Source organism: Molossus molossus, unplaced genomic scaffold (genome assembly GCF_014108415.1).
Source record: "Molossus molossus isolate mMolMol1 unplaced genomic scaffold, mMolMol1.p scaffold_m16_p_11, whole genome shotgun sequence".
Classification (NCBI taxonomy): Eukaryota; Metazoa; Chordata; class Mammalia; order Chiroptera; family Molossidae; genus Molossus; species Molossus molossus.
The window spans coordinates 101,793,225-101,807,342 of record NW_023425346.1 but is presented as its reverse complement, the minus strand read 5'-3'; the positions used below and the strand labels follow the sequence as shown (position 1 = coordinate 101,807,342).

Below are 14,118 nucleotides of genomic sequence, written 5' to 3'. Positions count from 1 at the left end.
GGGTGATGGAAAAACCTAAGATCCCAAAGGAGTGAGAGAGACTGTGAAAATACCAAGTTGCATGCTAAGGACAGGTGGGGATGAATGTGGTACAGGATGTACGCTGAGCAACAGACAGAAAACGACTGGGCACTTCAGACGGAAGATCCAGGCAGGGCCCTCGGAGGTGGGGACATCTAGAAGGGAGGTCAAGGCCCAGCTGTAGGCCCTGAGATTCCTCTTGAGGTCTCTGGGCAAAGCCAGCTTTGACACCTACATGCTCCTACCAACCCGCCCCCCCCATTCATCCCCCCAACATAGTTCCTGGGCTGACGTCACCGTGGCCTCCTGGCCCTGCACTGCTTTCACTTGGGCTCTGAGAGCCCTGCCTGTCCCCCAGCACAGCGGAGCTGTCCTTTCAGTCCCAGCCACAGCGTGCATGTGGCTCAGACCCTGGATGCAGCAGACATGGTTCAAAGCTCAGCTTCAGAACTAGTGAGCTGGGTGAACTTGGGCAACTTCCTTTCCTTCTCTTGGCCTCAGTTTCCTCCTGTGTAAATTGGGGCAACAACATGGCCCCCTCGGGGGTTACTGGGACAGTCAGTGTGGTGAAGCAGGTAGAGAGCTTGGCACAGAGCATGGCACTTAGGAGGGGGTTCCACCCACACTGTGGGAGGCCCGTCCAGACTGGAGGGGGGCCTGCTCCGGCCAGCCCAGGCCACACAGCACCGTGCAGGCTGGGCTCCGTAGGGGACACATCTCTCCCTGAAGGGAGAGGCCTCAGGCAGGTTCCTTGGGTGGGACCTGTGCAGCCATAAGGCTGTCAGGATTCTGGAAGCTCGACAGGGATGTGAAGGAGGACAGGAAGGGTGAGAACGAGGTGCTTAGGCAAAGGGGACTGGGGGCTGGAACAAAGGCACAGAGGTGGGGATGCCATCCCCATGAGGAGGAGGGACATTCAGGGGAGAGCAAGCCAGGTGGCTGGAAGGGGGTCCGAGGTCAGATGGAGGAGGCCTCAAAAGCCATGAGGAGGGGTCACAGAGGGTGTGGGGCAGAAATGGGCAGGATGCAGCAATGCCTGGGGGCGAGGGGAAGAGATCTCCTTCCTCCAGTAGGGAAGGGAGGACTGCGGGCTAGAACGGAGAGAGGACGGAGGGAGGAAGAAGAGGAAGCGGAGGAAGTGAGAAGCCTCTCTAAGGCGGAGAAGCTCCTGGTGCGGGCGGGTACGGGTGCCCCGGGCTCCTGGTGCGGGCGGGTACGGGTGCCCCGGGCTCCTGGTGCGGGCGGGTACGGGTGCCCCGGGCTCCTGGTGCGGGCGGGTACGGGTGCCCCGGGCTCCTGGTGCGGGCGGGTACGGGTGCCCTGAGCTCCTGATGTGGGCGGGTACGGGTGCCACAGGCTCCTGGTGCGGGCAGGTACGGGTGCCCCGGGCTCCTGGTGCGGGCGGGTACGGGTGCCCGGGCTCCTGGTGCGGGCGGGTACGGGTGCCCTGAGCTCCTGATGTGGGCGGGTACGGGTGCCACAGGCTCCTGGTGCGGGCGGGTACAGGTGCAATCTGGGGTCAAAAGGCAGACTCAGGAGCCATGGCCCTCACCTGGGCACAGCCTCCAGGGGATGGAGAAGTGGGGTGGGTGTGGGCCCAGAGGGAGGCAAGAGGCAGGACACCAGGTAAGGCCTCAGGATTTGGAGACCAGACAGATGTGATCAAGACAACCAAAGTGTCCCCTAGGGACAGTGATGCTGAGGACTTCTGTGTGGGAAATGCCAGTGTAGGCCTGTGGGCACAAGGCACTAAACTGTATTTGTTTTTTAGAAAGGGATGCTCCCAAGGGCCTAGAAGCTCCCCTAAAGTGGTCACAGAGCTTACCTCAACTCGCCGTGGGAGGGTCTGGAGGGGGCATGTGAGGAGGGCCTGCACACCTGCCCCTACACATCGCTGCGGCTCAGATCTTCTCAGACACGCTTGTTTTCTGTGCCAGGCTCTGGGCTACACAGCTGATTGAGATGCAGGAAGTGTAGCAGGGGCCCAGGGAGGGCAAGTGCACAGCCCGCAGAGGCGGCGCTGGACCATACAGCGAGGCTGACATTCCAAGAAGGATGAGTGGCAATTGGCCAACAGAAGAGGTGGTGGAAGAAGGGCGTTCCAGGCGGCCGGAACAGCAAGTGCTAAGCCACTGAGCTGTGTTCGAGCTTGGTAAATTCTGGGAGATGAAAGTAGATCACAGGGACCAGGAGGAGAGAGAGGTAGGGGGTGGACAGAAAGGACAAGGAAGAGGCCACCACTTCGTGGCCATGCTAAGTGTGTGAATGCTATCATGAGGGGTGAAGAGGGGGTGCAGGGAGGCCAGGGCAGCTGTGCAGGCTGAAGTGGGCATCCCATGGCATTAAGACCTGTACAGGGACAACTCTTCAGATCAGCACAGTGAGATCCAAGGAGCTTGGGGAGGAGGTGGACCAGGCCGGGAGCCCAGGGCTGCCCTCGAGGCCCAGGAACCTGAAGTAAGTGGAGCACAGGGTCCAGCCCTCCCTAACCCTTTCTGGGCCAGGAGCAGAGCCCACTGCTCAGGCAGGACTGACGGGTACCCATTCACCCGCTCTGGTCATAGCAACAGGGCACATGGCAACAGGGCAGAATGAAGGCACAGGCTGGGCAGTGGGTTTTGTGGGCCTTTGGAGTCCCTGGGTCTGCTGTGGGCACCCAGATTCCCAATAACAGCCTGAGTCAGCACCATGGTGTCCACCTCATGGCTCCAGCCTTCCCTACCCCCTCCCCACCACCCCAACCACTTGGGAGAGTCATTTCATTTCGCAAATTAAAAATCCATTTTGTGCTGTGAATAATAGATGGGATGAGCCCTGAGAGGCCGGGCAGAGGACAGAAGCTGGTTGGGGATGTTTACCAGAGCACAGAAGATCCCACGGAACTGTCAGGGGTGGAGAATGAGGGCTGGTTGGGCAGGGTGGAGGCTGGAGGGGCATCTCCCAGAGCAGAGACAGGACTTGGGATTCCGCTTCTGAGGGGCTCAAGCAGCAGGCAGATGGGCCCCCGGTATGTCCCCCAACATGTGCATGCCAGAGGGGCACATAAATGTGTCTGAGCATCATAGGGCCCGGCTTCAGCCCCCCTTTGTGGAGCTTTTAGCACCTCACTTGGTGAAAGCGATGGATGAGTTGTCAGTGCGAGGAATGCTATCCCACACCGAGGGCTGCTCTTCCTCAACCACCCTAGCAGGGTGGGCTACGACCTGGGCCGTGGTTAGGGAAGGGGTAGAGGTAAGGGGTTCAGGAGCTGACCAGAATCCCTAACCTCTGCCCTCTGTATCCCTCAGGCCTTCTCCCTCCAAGGCAGCTCTGGCCCATGGGCTCACTCCTGTTTCCCCCACCCCCAAGCTGGGGCATCCATTGCCCTGGCTCAGGGCTGGCTGGAGGCTGCAGTATGCAGTCATTCTCTTGCTTCTCAGGGGGTCGCCTTGACAATGGGGTGGAAGGGAAGATTGGAAGCCTCTGGAAGCCTGAGAAAGAGCATGAGGGAGCCCCACTCACCTCTGCTTGGTTGGTGTCCCCTCCTGAGACAGGGTGGAGGAGCAAAGGAGTCAAGACCTGGCTGCTCTTATTGGTGAGCGTTAGGGCCACTAGGACTGAGTGGCCGTGGGCCCAATAGAGGGGTGGGGGGCTGGCTGCTGAGCTCAGGACTGGGTGCGGGGAGGATGAAGTCTGTACAGAGCAAGCCAAGTTGGAGCCTGCAGGCAGGGTGGCCTGGCAGGAATGGGGAGGTGGATGGACAGATCAATGGCAGCTGAGCCGGGGAGAGGGTGGCCAGGAGGTTCAGACAGCTGACCTGGGAGGAGGGAGGGGCACAGGAGGGGCCAGCACGCAAGGTCCCTGGGAAAGCATGTTTGCCTTTTGGGCCTTTCTGCCTTTATGTCAGAAGAGAGTCAGCTCCTTGAGACAATATCCATTTTTATATTTCTTGGAAATTTCAAGACATTCATTTCGGGGAAAATAAAAGCTGTCATTGCTGGAGAAATGATACCAATCAGGGCCTGAAAAGGCTGGAAAATTATCCTCCTGGAGACAAAACGTGGAGGAAAAATGCAGATTAAAAGCACAAAGAGCCACTTTGCCACCGCCCTGCCCTCCCCTCCCCCTTTATGGAATCACCACATTTTACATAATTCCACCTCTCTTCTGTAGAATTAATTGCACCCAAGAAGAACGTAAGGGGCAGAGGATGGCCAGAGTTGGAGGCAGAGAGTATCCAGAGCAGTGGCTTAGACATGGACAGGTGGACAGACATGAAACAGGAAGAATGGGGACAGAGGTGGCAACTGAGGGCCAGCGACCCAGTGGCTGGGCTGATGAGAATCCTCAGAGAGGGGACAGGGTGATGGGTCCTTTGAGTCCTTGCTTTGTCACGAGTTTTATCATTGGGGCTCCATGGCAGTCTTAAGCTGTCTAGTATTGCTTAGTCCAGTCCCGCAGGCCTGGGTGTGTGCTGCTTTGTGGAGTCCTCTGCTGGGGACACTGAGAGCAGAGGGGGCAGCTAGGGCAGGGCAGAGGGAGCAGAGACTCCAGGAACAGTAGTATTCATCCAAGAAGTTCCCTGTGCCCCACATGGGCCAGGCCCTGGGGGTACGGTGGTGAGCCAGGCAGAAGTGGGCTCTGCCTCAGAGGCTGAGAGCAAGAGAAGGAAGTTCCACATTACAAAGCAAGTTGCAGGGGAAGAAGTAATGGCTGATGAATTCAGAGTCCCCACCATGCCTACCCTGTCCTCCCACCTGTCCACATACCAGGGTCCTGAGGCCCAGGGCTGTCAGAACTGGGGCTGCAGGGCAGAGCAGGCCTCTCTTTACTCTCCAGTCCGGTTCTTCCTCTCTGGTCAGGGGCTTCCTGCGCAATGGGTGCCAAAGCCAGTCGAGGTTTGCGGGAGGGGTGCGGTTTCACTCCTGAAGCCCTCTCTTCCTGCAGCAGCCTCCAGGGCTCTCCCTCCATCAGGGGCTGGGTGAGAGTTGCACAGATAACCAAAACCCCTGGGGAGGGCAGGCCTGGGGGGTGGGGGGCTAAAGGGGAGGACCAGATAGTCCCCTTATTGAAGTCAGCTCGGCGCCACTGTAAAGGCACATCCTGCAGCTTTTCCGGGCGTCCTCCTTGGGCGGTCGGTGCTCCAGGCCTGTGAGCTCTGCTGCGACGGCCCACGCTCCTTATCCCCAGCCCGATCCCCTTACCGGCGGGCTGGTGGAAAGCCCCGGGTGGGGCCATGGGATCGGAGGGGACCCCATCTCGAAATTAGCAGGCGCCCTCACTCTTCCCGGGACGCTGTTGGAACTGGAATCCCCGAACCCAGAGTCGGTGCAAGACCCTCAGGAGCACGTCCTCACAGCCGTCGTCCCCTCCCCCGAGCTGCCACCGAGCTGTCAGGTAGCCGGATGGAGGCAGGAAGAAGGAGGGGGCGAGGGGGGGCGGGAGGAGGAGGGTGGAGCCGCCGGCGCGTCCCCTCCCTCGGGGCCGGCGGGCGGCGCGGTGCGGCGCGGTAGCAGAGGAGGCAGCGGGCGCACGGAGAGAGCGACCGCCCGCCCCGCTCTGGCTCGGCTCGGGCTCCGGCTCCGGCTCCGGCTCCGGCTCCGGCTCGGGCTCGACCCATTCTGTTCCCGCTGGGCCCGGGCGCGCACCTGATGGGTAAGTGGCACTCGAGTCTTCTGCTGCCGCGGCCACAACGCAGCCACCTTCGCCGCCGCGGCGAGCCTCTCGGCTTTGTCTGCGTCCTCGCAGCCCTGGCTCCGGCTGCGGCTGCGACTCCTGGGCTCTGCTCTCTGGCTCCGCGGACTGCGCGGCGCGGCGCGGGAGGCTCAGGGCTCAGAGCTCAGCGCACGGGAAGCCCTCCGCGTCCGGGGGTGAAACTTCGCCCAAGTTTGGGTGCCAGGGAGAACCTGTTGAAGCCGGGAGTAGCCCAGGGAGGGGATGAGGAGGCTGGGGCGGTACTAGGTCCAGGTTCTTAGAGCCGTCGGGGGAGTCCTCCCCTTCCTGGGCCGCCGGCACACGACGCTTGGGAAAGGGGCTCGCGGGCATTCTAGCTATTGAACAGAAGGAGCCGGGGCTGGGGGTGGCCCTGCTGACATCCGCGAGGGCAAAGTTTGTTTTTTTAAAGCCGATTTCTAAATCGTCTAATTCCAGCGCAGGGAGCTGAAGGGTCCGCATAGACGTGCACCTGACCGCACCTCCTTTCTCCAGCCTCCGCTTTCCCCCTCCCCCACTGGGCTTTGGCGAGAGCAGGTCGTGGACAAGAAAGGCACAGGGAAGAGAAACAGCCTTTTATTGAAGGCCTACTACGTGCCAGGCCCCGTACCTGGTACACCCAGCTTTCCACCAGGGGCCTCCCAAATCGACGACGGGCATAGGTGTTCAGGGAAAGAGGAGAAAGGTCAAAGGATGCCACTGCACGAGCGGGGGGGTGGTGTCCACTCTGAGCCCTGCCCTTCCCTCGTTCTCTCAGTGGCGCAGGGAGGCCAGGAGCCAGGCCCGCGCGCTGTTGGGGACTCAGGTGACCTCCAGCCTCTGGACCCAGGCCTACACCCCTTTTCATATGGCCCCAGTGCCTCTCTAAGCCTGCGTCTACCCTTCCTGCAGCTGCAACCCGGGGTACCATGCCGAGGCCAGACAGGAGGCCGGCGGCCGGGTGCATCCTGTAGTCGAGATCGCTAAGGGCTGCAGGGCGGTGCGAGCAGCGCCATGGAGGCCCCGTATTCGATGACTGCGCACTACGACGAGTTCCAGGAGGTCAAGTACATGAGCCGATGTGGCACCGGGGGCGCGCGCGGGACCTCGCTGCCCCCTGGCTTTCCGTTGAGTGCTGGGCGCAGTGCCTCGGGGGCCCGGGCCGGGCTGCCACGCTGGAACCGGCGAGAGGTGTGCCTGCTGTCGGGGCTGGTGTTCGCCGCCGGCCTCTGCGCCATCCTGGCGGCCATGCTGGCGCTCAAGTACCTGGGCCCGGGCGCGGCAGGCAGCGGCACCTGCCCCGAGGGCTGCCCCGAGCGCAAGGCCTTCGCGCGAGCCGCCCGCTTCCTGGCCGCCAACCTGGACGCCAGCATAGACCCGTGTCAGGACTTCTATTCCTTCGCGTGCGGTGGCTGGCTACGGCGCCACGCCATCCCCGATGACAAGCTCACCTACGGCACCATCGCAGCCATCGGCGAGCAGAACGAGGAGCGGCTGCGGCGCCTGCTGGTGCGGCCGGGCGGTGGACCCGGGGGCGCGGCCCAGCGCAAGGTGCGCGCCTTCTTCCGCTCGTGCCTCGACATGCGCGAGATCGAGAGGCTCGGCCCGAGGCCCATGCTGGAGGTCATCGAGGACTGCGGTGGCTGGGACCTGGGTGGCGCCGCCGAGCGCCCGGGGTCCGCGGCTCGCTGGGATCTCAACCGGCTGCTGTACAAGGCGCAGGGCGTGTACAGCGCCGCGGCTCTTTTTTCACTCACGGTCAGCCTTGACGACAGGAACTCCTCTCGCTATGTCATCCGCGTGAGTGTCCCCGGCTTCCCAAGCACCCGCCAGCGGCCGGGGACCCAGGGCGCAGGGCCCTGCATCCCGGAGACCCGTGCAGAAGGGGAGGGGAGCGAAGAGGAAGGGAGCGTGGGCTGGTAGAACACGGGAGGAGGGCGCGAGTAATTTCCCTCGAGTAATTGCGTTGTTTAGCGGAGCCGCGGGAGCTGCAATTCCCCAGCCCTCTTGCGGGCGGAGAGCCGGGAGGGAGGTGTGTGCCCTTGAGCCCTGCAGGGCTGGGGCAGGCCAGATGCCGGCCCCGAATGTCAGTACGGCCCGCGAATGCCCTCACGGTGGACAAAAGGAAGGGTTGCTGGAGGAAGGGTTGGGAGGGAACCACCTCTATCATTCCCGGGCTAGACTAGTAGGACTGGGGGCTCCCGCGTCCTCTTCTCTGGATAGAGGGAGGAGCTGGTGTCTTTGTGCCCCTGGGGCTGTGATGATGGATGTCTTGCTTGTTTGGGCATTTGAGCGGGACTTCAACCCCTTGGACTCAACCTGTCTTGCTGACCTCTGACCTCTGACCCCCTCCTTTCTCCCCAGATTGACCAGGACGGGCTTACCCTGCCAGAGAGGACCCTATACTTAGCTCAGGATGAAGAGAGTGAGAAGGTGTGGGGCATGGGGTGGGGCTGCCAGGAAGGCCCGGGGCTCTGGGAGCGATGAACAGGCTTCTGACCCCTGCCCTTGCTGTGCCCCTTCCTGGTGCAGATCCTGGCAGCATACCGGGTGTTCATGGAGCGCCTGCTCAGCCTGCTGGGTGCCGATGCTGTAGAGCAAAAGGCTCAGGAGATTCTGCAGCTGGAGCAACGGCTGGCCAACGTGAGCAAGGGCACTGCAGTGGGCTAGGGGCAGGGGACCACTGGGCAGCGTGGCTGGGTCAACCTGATCTCCACCCCAGATCACAGTGTCAGAGTATGACGACCTCCGTCGAGACGTTAGCTCCATGTACAACAAGGTGACACTGGGACAGCTGCAGAAGATCACCCCCCACGTGAGTGTGGTCTGGCCCTGGTGGGGGCAGTGCTGATCCTGGTACTGCTGGGTCATCCCCTCCCCAGGACGCCGGTGTCCTCTTGTATCTCTCTGACCCCTTCCCTGTGCTCTGTGGTCCCAGCCACACCCAGCCCCACTGTTCCCACCCATGACCTACAGCTGCAGTGGAAGTGGCTGCTGGACCAAATCTTCGAGGAGGACTTCTCAGAGGATGAGGAGGTGGTGCTGCTGGCCACGGACTACATGCAGCAGGTGTCCCAGCTCATCCACTCCACACCCCGAAGGTACAGCTGCCCCAGAGCTGGCCTTGAGAGGCCTCTGCTCCTCCCCAAGGTGGGCAGAGAGCAGGGAGTCCACCCACCCGGGCCCTACCCCTGTGCCCCAGACCCACGTTCCTGGTGAGCTTTGAACTCCTACCTCCACCTCTGTGCAGGAGCTATAATGGGTGGGTGTGAGGAGCACTGGAGTAGGAGTCCTGGTCCGTAGGTTCACGTGGTTCTCTCACCTACTCCGTGGAACCCTGGGCAGGGCGTGAGCTTCCCAAGCTGCAGTTTCCTCACCTAGGGACAGTGAGGCTCAAGTGGGTCTGGACATGAAAAAGGGCAAGTGTAGCCACAGCTCTGCCACCCCAGGGACGCTTGGGGAAAGACTCCCTGCTCTCTGCCCACCTTGGGGAGGAGCAGAGGCCTCTCAAGGCCAGCTCTGGGGCAGACAGTCACCACAAGTGCCCACTCTCCCACCCAATAGCAAGTCAGAAAACGATGCTGGCCTGTGACCTGTCAGCTCTGCTCCGTGGCCAGAGGTGAGCCCTGCTGTGTGTGGACTCAGCCCCTCTCCCTGGCTAGGCCGCTCCAGGTTCTGCCTTCATGTGCCTGGAATGACCCTCACGCCTGGATGCCAGGTCCAACCCCAGGCTCAGGAGTATAGGTGCACTGGGGTGGCCCAAGCATGTGAGCCTAATCTGGACACCCAGTCGCTTCACCTGGCCCTCAGGATCCTGCACAACTACCTGGTGTGGCGCGTGGTGGTGGTCCTGAGCGAGCACCTGTCACCGCCGTTCCGAGATGCTCTGCATGAGCTGGCGCGCGAGATGGAGGGCGGCGACAAGCCCCAGGAGCTGGCCCGTGTCTGCCTGGGCCAGGCGAACCGCCACTTTGGCATGGCTCTTGGTGCCCTGTTTGTACATGAGCACTTTTCCGCTGCCAGCAAGGCCAAGGTCAGGCTGCCCCGGGCTTGGGGGTGAGGGCATGGAGTCCTTGCATGGCCTTAGTCTGAGGGTGGGGAGCCCCACACATCCCTCTGCAGCTGGGGGCAGCAGGCTCAGCTTAGAGCTCTGCCCTTTCTGAGGCTCCAGGCTGCTTTCAACAGACCTCCTCCCCCAGGAAGCCTGCCTGGTCTGTCAGCCATGGCAGGCCCTCCCCACGAAGCTCCTGCCCGTCTTTCTCTGCCATGCTCAGTCGGCATGGCCTTAGGGATGTATGTGATCATTGCTGGGCACTTTGCCCCCTTCCAGACTGGGAGCTTTTCGTCTGAGGTGCAGGGCCTAGATTCCCACCTTCAAGGTCTCCCCTTGGTGCTCAGCACCAGCCTTGAACTTAGGAAGAGGTGCTGCATGATTAGGGGACCCTTCATGCCAGGTGCTGGGGGCCAGAGCTAAGACCTCCTGGGTTGATCCTTGAGCCCTGAACCCTGACCCTGCAGGTGCAGCAGCTGGTGGAAGACATCAAGTACATCTTGGGCCAGCGCCTGGAGGAGCTGGACTGGATGGATGCTGAGACCAAGGCAGCTGCTCGGGCCAAGGTGAAGTGGGGTCCTATTCCCATTTGTTTGTTCCACACTTACTATGCACCTACGTGTGTCGAGGGCTGGGGTAACAAGAGACAGAGATGTCTTCTATGGAGTTGGCATCACCTGGCCGGCTCTCCTTGATCTTTGAACCCCACCCCTCAGCTGGAGCTGGAGCTTTCTCCCTGGTGGGTGGGGGCAGTCACCTGAGGTCCTGGCCCACGCTCACTGCTCTCTAACTACAGCTCCAGTACATGATGGTGATGGTGGGCTACCCAGACTTCCTGCTTAAACCCGAGGCTGTGGACAAGGAGTATGAGGTGGGCTTCCCCCTGGCCTGTTTCTGCCCAGCCTGACCAGCTGCGCTTCTCCAGGCCCCTGGCCAAGACCCCCCCACCCCTGCAGAAAGGGAGCCACAGCCAGCCCTCAGCCGATGGGCCTTGGCAGGGCACGTGCCTGCATGGCGCTGGTCTGGCCCTGGCCCTGGCCCTGCCCGGGGCCTGCCTCTGAGTGCTGCCTGTCCTCTGTGTAGTTTGAGGTCCACGAGAAGACCTACTTCAAGAACATCTTAAACAGCATCCGCTTTAGTATCCAGCTCTCAGTAAAGAAGATCCGGCAGGAGGTGGACAAGTCCACGTGGGTGCCTGGCCCAGAGCTGGGGGTGGGGGTGGGGGTGGAGGTGGGGGGGAAGGGCGGTGCCATGGGGAGTGTTTACCAAAGCCAAGAGGCTGGTGGGGCAAACTGCTTCATGCCATGCTGGTGTGGGGGGCACAAGGCCTGCACAGGTCGTGGGTGGGAATTGTCAGCATTGGGGATCATTGGGGAACCTGAGGGAGGCCTAGGACATGGCTGTAGGCTGGGCTACCAGAACAGCCTTCAAGAAATTATCTAGGAAGTGGGGTGTGGGCCCCACAGCTGACCCCAGCCTTCCTCCACAGGTGGCTGCTTCCTCCACAAGCACTCAATGCCTACTATCTACCCAACAAGAACCAGATGGGTAAGGGGCGTGTCCCGAAAGGGGCGGGGTTTGGAGGTGGGCAGGTCTCCTGCTGACCACACCCTCCCTGTAGTGTTTCCTGCTGGTATCCTGCAGCCCACCCTGTATGACCCTGACTTTCCACAGTGAGTACAGAACCGGGCCTTGTCGGGGAGGTGGGTGGGGGCTGCTCAGACTGCCCCCAACCTGGGCTGGGTCCAGGAGCCATGACATCTGTGGACCCTGGGTCCCCATAGTCCTACCCCATCCTTGGTTATTTATGGAAATGTGTAGGTTTTCTTTTCTTTCTTTTTAATGCCGCAATCCCCCCTTACCTAGTTTGAGGTTTCATTAGGTGTTTCAAAAGTGGGGCGACACTAGTGATGAGGAAAAAGGCATATCCCAAGTGGGGTGCCTCAGTTTCCCTCCTGCCTCCCTCCAGCCCTGCCTCCCCCCCCATCCAGCTCTGTGAGATGTTGTTTTCTAAAAGGCAGGTGCACAGGTAAAAATGGCCCGTTTTACACACCCCACAAGGAAGCTGAGGCAGGAGTGCCCGGCACCACGCAGACACCACTCTAGCCCCCTGGGTCACCTCCTCGCCGCCAGGGCCCCCTGGGCCTGGGCAGCAGCGGGGCGCTTTCAGAACACAGGCGGGGCCTGACGCTGCTGCCGTGGACCCAGGTCTCTGAACTACGGGGGCATTGGCACCATCATCGGGCATGAGCTGACCCACGGCTATGACGACTGGGGTGAGGCCTGTGGGTTGAGGGGGTGGTGGGGGAGGGGGAAGACAGGCAGTGGGGGGCAGGTGGTGATGCGCTGATTGGGACCCCACAGGGCCCCTCTGTCTTCACTGGCTGGTGGGTGGGGCAGGGGCCCCGGGGTGAGGGTTAGTCTGTTCCCCACAGGGGGCCAGTACGACCGCTTGGGCAACCTGCTGCACTGGTGGACGGAGGCCTCCTACAGCCGCTTCCTGCGCAAGGCCGAGTGCATCGTCCACCTCTACGACAACTTCACCGTCTACAACCAGCGGGTGAGACCCCGGCCCCCGGCCCCTCGCCCGCTCGGCACGGGCCTGGAGCATGCACACCCACACGCACACGCCTGTGCCCGAGCAAACCCCGTGCAGGTCCCTGTACACACGCCCAGGGTTGCGTGCACATTCGCACGGGCACACGAACGAGCTCACACACTCACAAGGGCCACGGGGCACAAAGGGAAGGGGGCAGGGCCCCAGGGTGCAAGGCCAGAGGGAGGTCAGTGGGCCCCATGGCGTCCCTGGCCTTTGTTTTCTTGGCAGGTGAATGGGAAGCACACACTCGGCGAGAACATCGCGGACATGGGGGGGCTCAAGCTGGCCTACTACGTGAGCTGCCGGGGCCTGGCCCTCCGTCCCTTCAGGGGAAGGGTGGGGCTGAGGGGGACTCGCCAGATGTAGGCACGTCCTCCTCCCTGTCTTGCTGCCCTCTGGCCTAGGGGATGGGACCTGTGCCAGACACTGTCCTCAGGAAAAGGAGGGACTCCCAGGCCCTGCATTTGGAGAGGGAGGGAGGGCTGCCTGGAGGGGATGCCAGCTGCTGGGGTTAGCCTTCCTGGGAGGAAGCACAGCTTGGAGAGCATGGAAGGCAGGAAGCTGGAGGCTGTGGGTGGAGGGTGAGTCAGGTGGCCCCACTGTGGGCCCTGCAGCTCCATGCTCTGCACCCCAGGCCTATCAGAAGTGGGTGCGGGAGCACGGCCCGGAACACCCGCTGCACCGGCTCAAGTACACACACAACCAGCTCTTCTTCATTGCCTTTGCCCAGGTGGGCCATGTGGGGATTGGCAGGGGGCGGGGTGGGGACCATGGCCCTGTGGGTTCTAGCGTGCTGAGGTTGTGGGAAGGAGTGTTGCAAGGCTTGGGCAGGGGGCTCCTGGCCTCATATCCCACTCTTCTCCCCCGCACCTCCAACCCGGGCACAGAACTGGTGCATCAAACGGCGGTCACAGTCCATCTACCTGCAGGTGCTGACCGACAAGCATGCACCTGAGCACTACAGGTATGCACACCGGCCGCCTGGCCTCACCCCCTCCTCGTGTGTGGGACGGGAGCAGGTGTGAGTGCGAAGGGACGGCTGGGGTGAGCGGGGACACACATTTTATGGGTCTCTTCTCCCACCCCAGGGTGCTGGGCAGCGTGTCCCAGTTCGAGGAGTTTGGCCGGGCCTTCCATTGCCCCAAAGACTCGCCCATGAACCCTGCTCACAAGTGCTCTGTGTGGTGAGCCAGCTGCTCCCCACCCACCCGCACGCCCCCACCACCCTGCACGACTGCCTCCTGCTGGCCGCTGGCCCTGGCGCTGGCCCCGAAGGGTCACCCACCTTCCCAGCCCCTCCAGGACCTGGCCCCCTGCTGTCCCTCATTTCAGGGAGGACTCAGAGCAGGGATGAGGTTGGGCTCCAGGAAGGCATGGGGAGAGACGCTGGGGTCCCAGACTCGACTGGGCAGCCAGAGCGCGTGGCCAGGCGGGACTGCCCAGGCCCCACCTTTGCTGTGTTCTCGCTGCTCTGTCTGGTCAATAAACCTGCTGCACTGTCACCTCGGCCTCTTCAGGGGCCCCGGAGAAGGTGGGGCTGCAGGGTCCCTTGTGGGAGGAGGCTCAGGCCCTTAGCACCACCAGGACCCTAGAGACCTTGTCCCCTCCTGGTGACCTTGGCTGAACTGCCTCTATCCTGCCTCCCCAGGCTCTTCTGTCTTTTTTACCAGCCACCCACTCTCCCTCCCCCCAAGTCCTGCCGAGGCTCCTGCCCAGGTCTGGGGGGCCCAGACCCGCCTCATGCGTGCTGGGACACCCAGCCCAGTGAGCTGCCCTC

General features: G+C 62.1%; 1 protein-coding gene across 2 annotated transcripts; it reads left to right on the top strand.

Annotated features, from left to right (window-relative positions):
• Positions 1–6,609: 6,609 nt before the first annotated feature.
• On the top strand, positions 6,610–13,529 carry ECEL1 (endothelin converting enzyme like 1). 2 transcript variants are annotated; one of them, XM_036254530.1, is made up of 17 exons: positions 6,610–7,491; positions 8,056–8,124; positions 8,224–8,334; positions 8,414–8,506; positions 8,668–8,792; positions 9,502–9,724; positions 10,210–10,308; positions 10,539–10,613; positions 10,826–10,923; positions 11,232–11,290; positions 11,364–11,415; positions 11,951–12,018; positions 12,178–12,302; positions 12,570–12,635; positions 12,976–13,071; positions 13,229–13,305; positions 13,430–13,529. In XM_036254530.1, exons 1-17 carry the CDS (start codon positions 6,706–6,708, stop codon positions 13,527–13,529), a joined length of 2,322 nt encoding a protein of 773 aa, XP_036110423.1. In that variant the 5' UTR covers positions 6,610–6,705. The 2 variants fall into 2 exon arrangements, with proteins under 2 accessions (XP_036110423.1, XP_036110422.1); XM_036254529.1 differs by having other exon boundaries at positions 10,826–10,929.
• Positions 13,530–14,118: the final 589 nt, after the last annotated feature.

What these genes read in the sequence shown, in the direction of transcription:
- ECEL1 (XM_036254529.1), top strand. Translation starts at nt 6,706, where the DNA reads ATGGAGGCCCCGTATTCGATGACTGCGCACTACGACGAGTTCCAGGAG. An exon ending in TATGACCCTGACTTTCCACA is followed by an intron (nt 11,416 to 11,950) that starts GTGAGTACAGAA and finishes CCGTGGACCCAG; the next exon opens with GTCTCTGAACTACGGGGGCA. An exon ending in TCACCGTCTACAACCAGCGG is followed by an intron (nt 12,303 to 12,569) that starts GTGAGACCCCGG and finishes TTTTCTTGGCAG; the next exon opens with GTGAATGGGAAGCACACACT.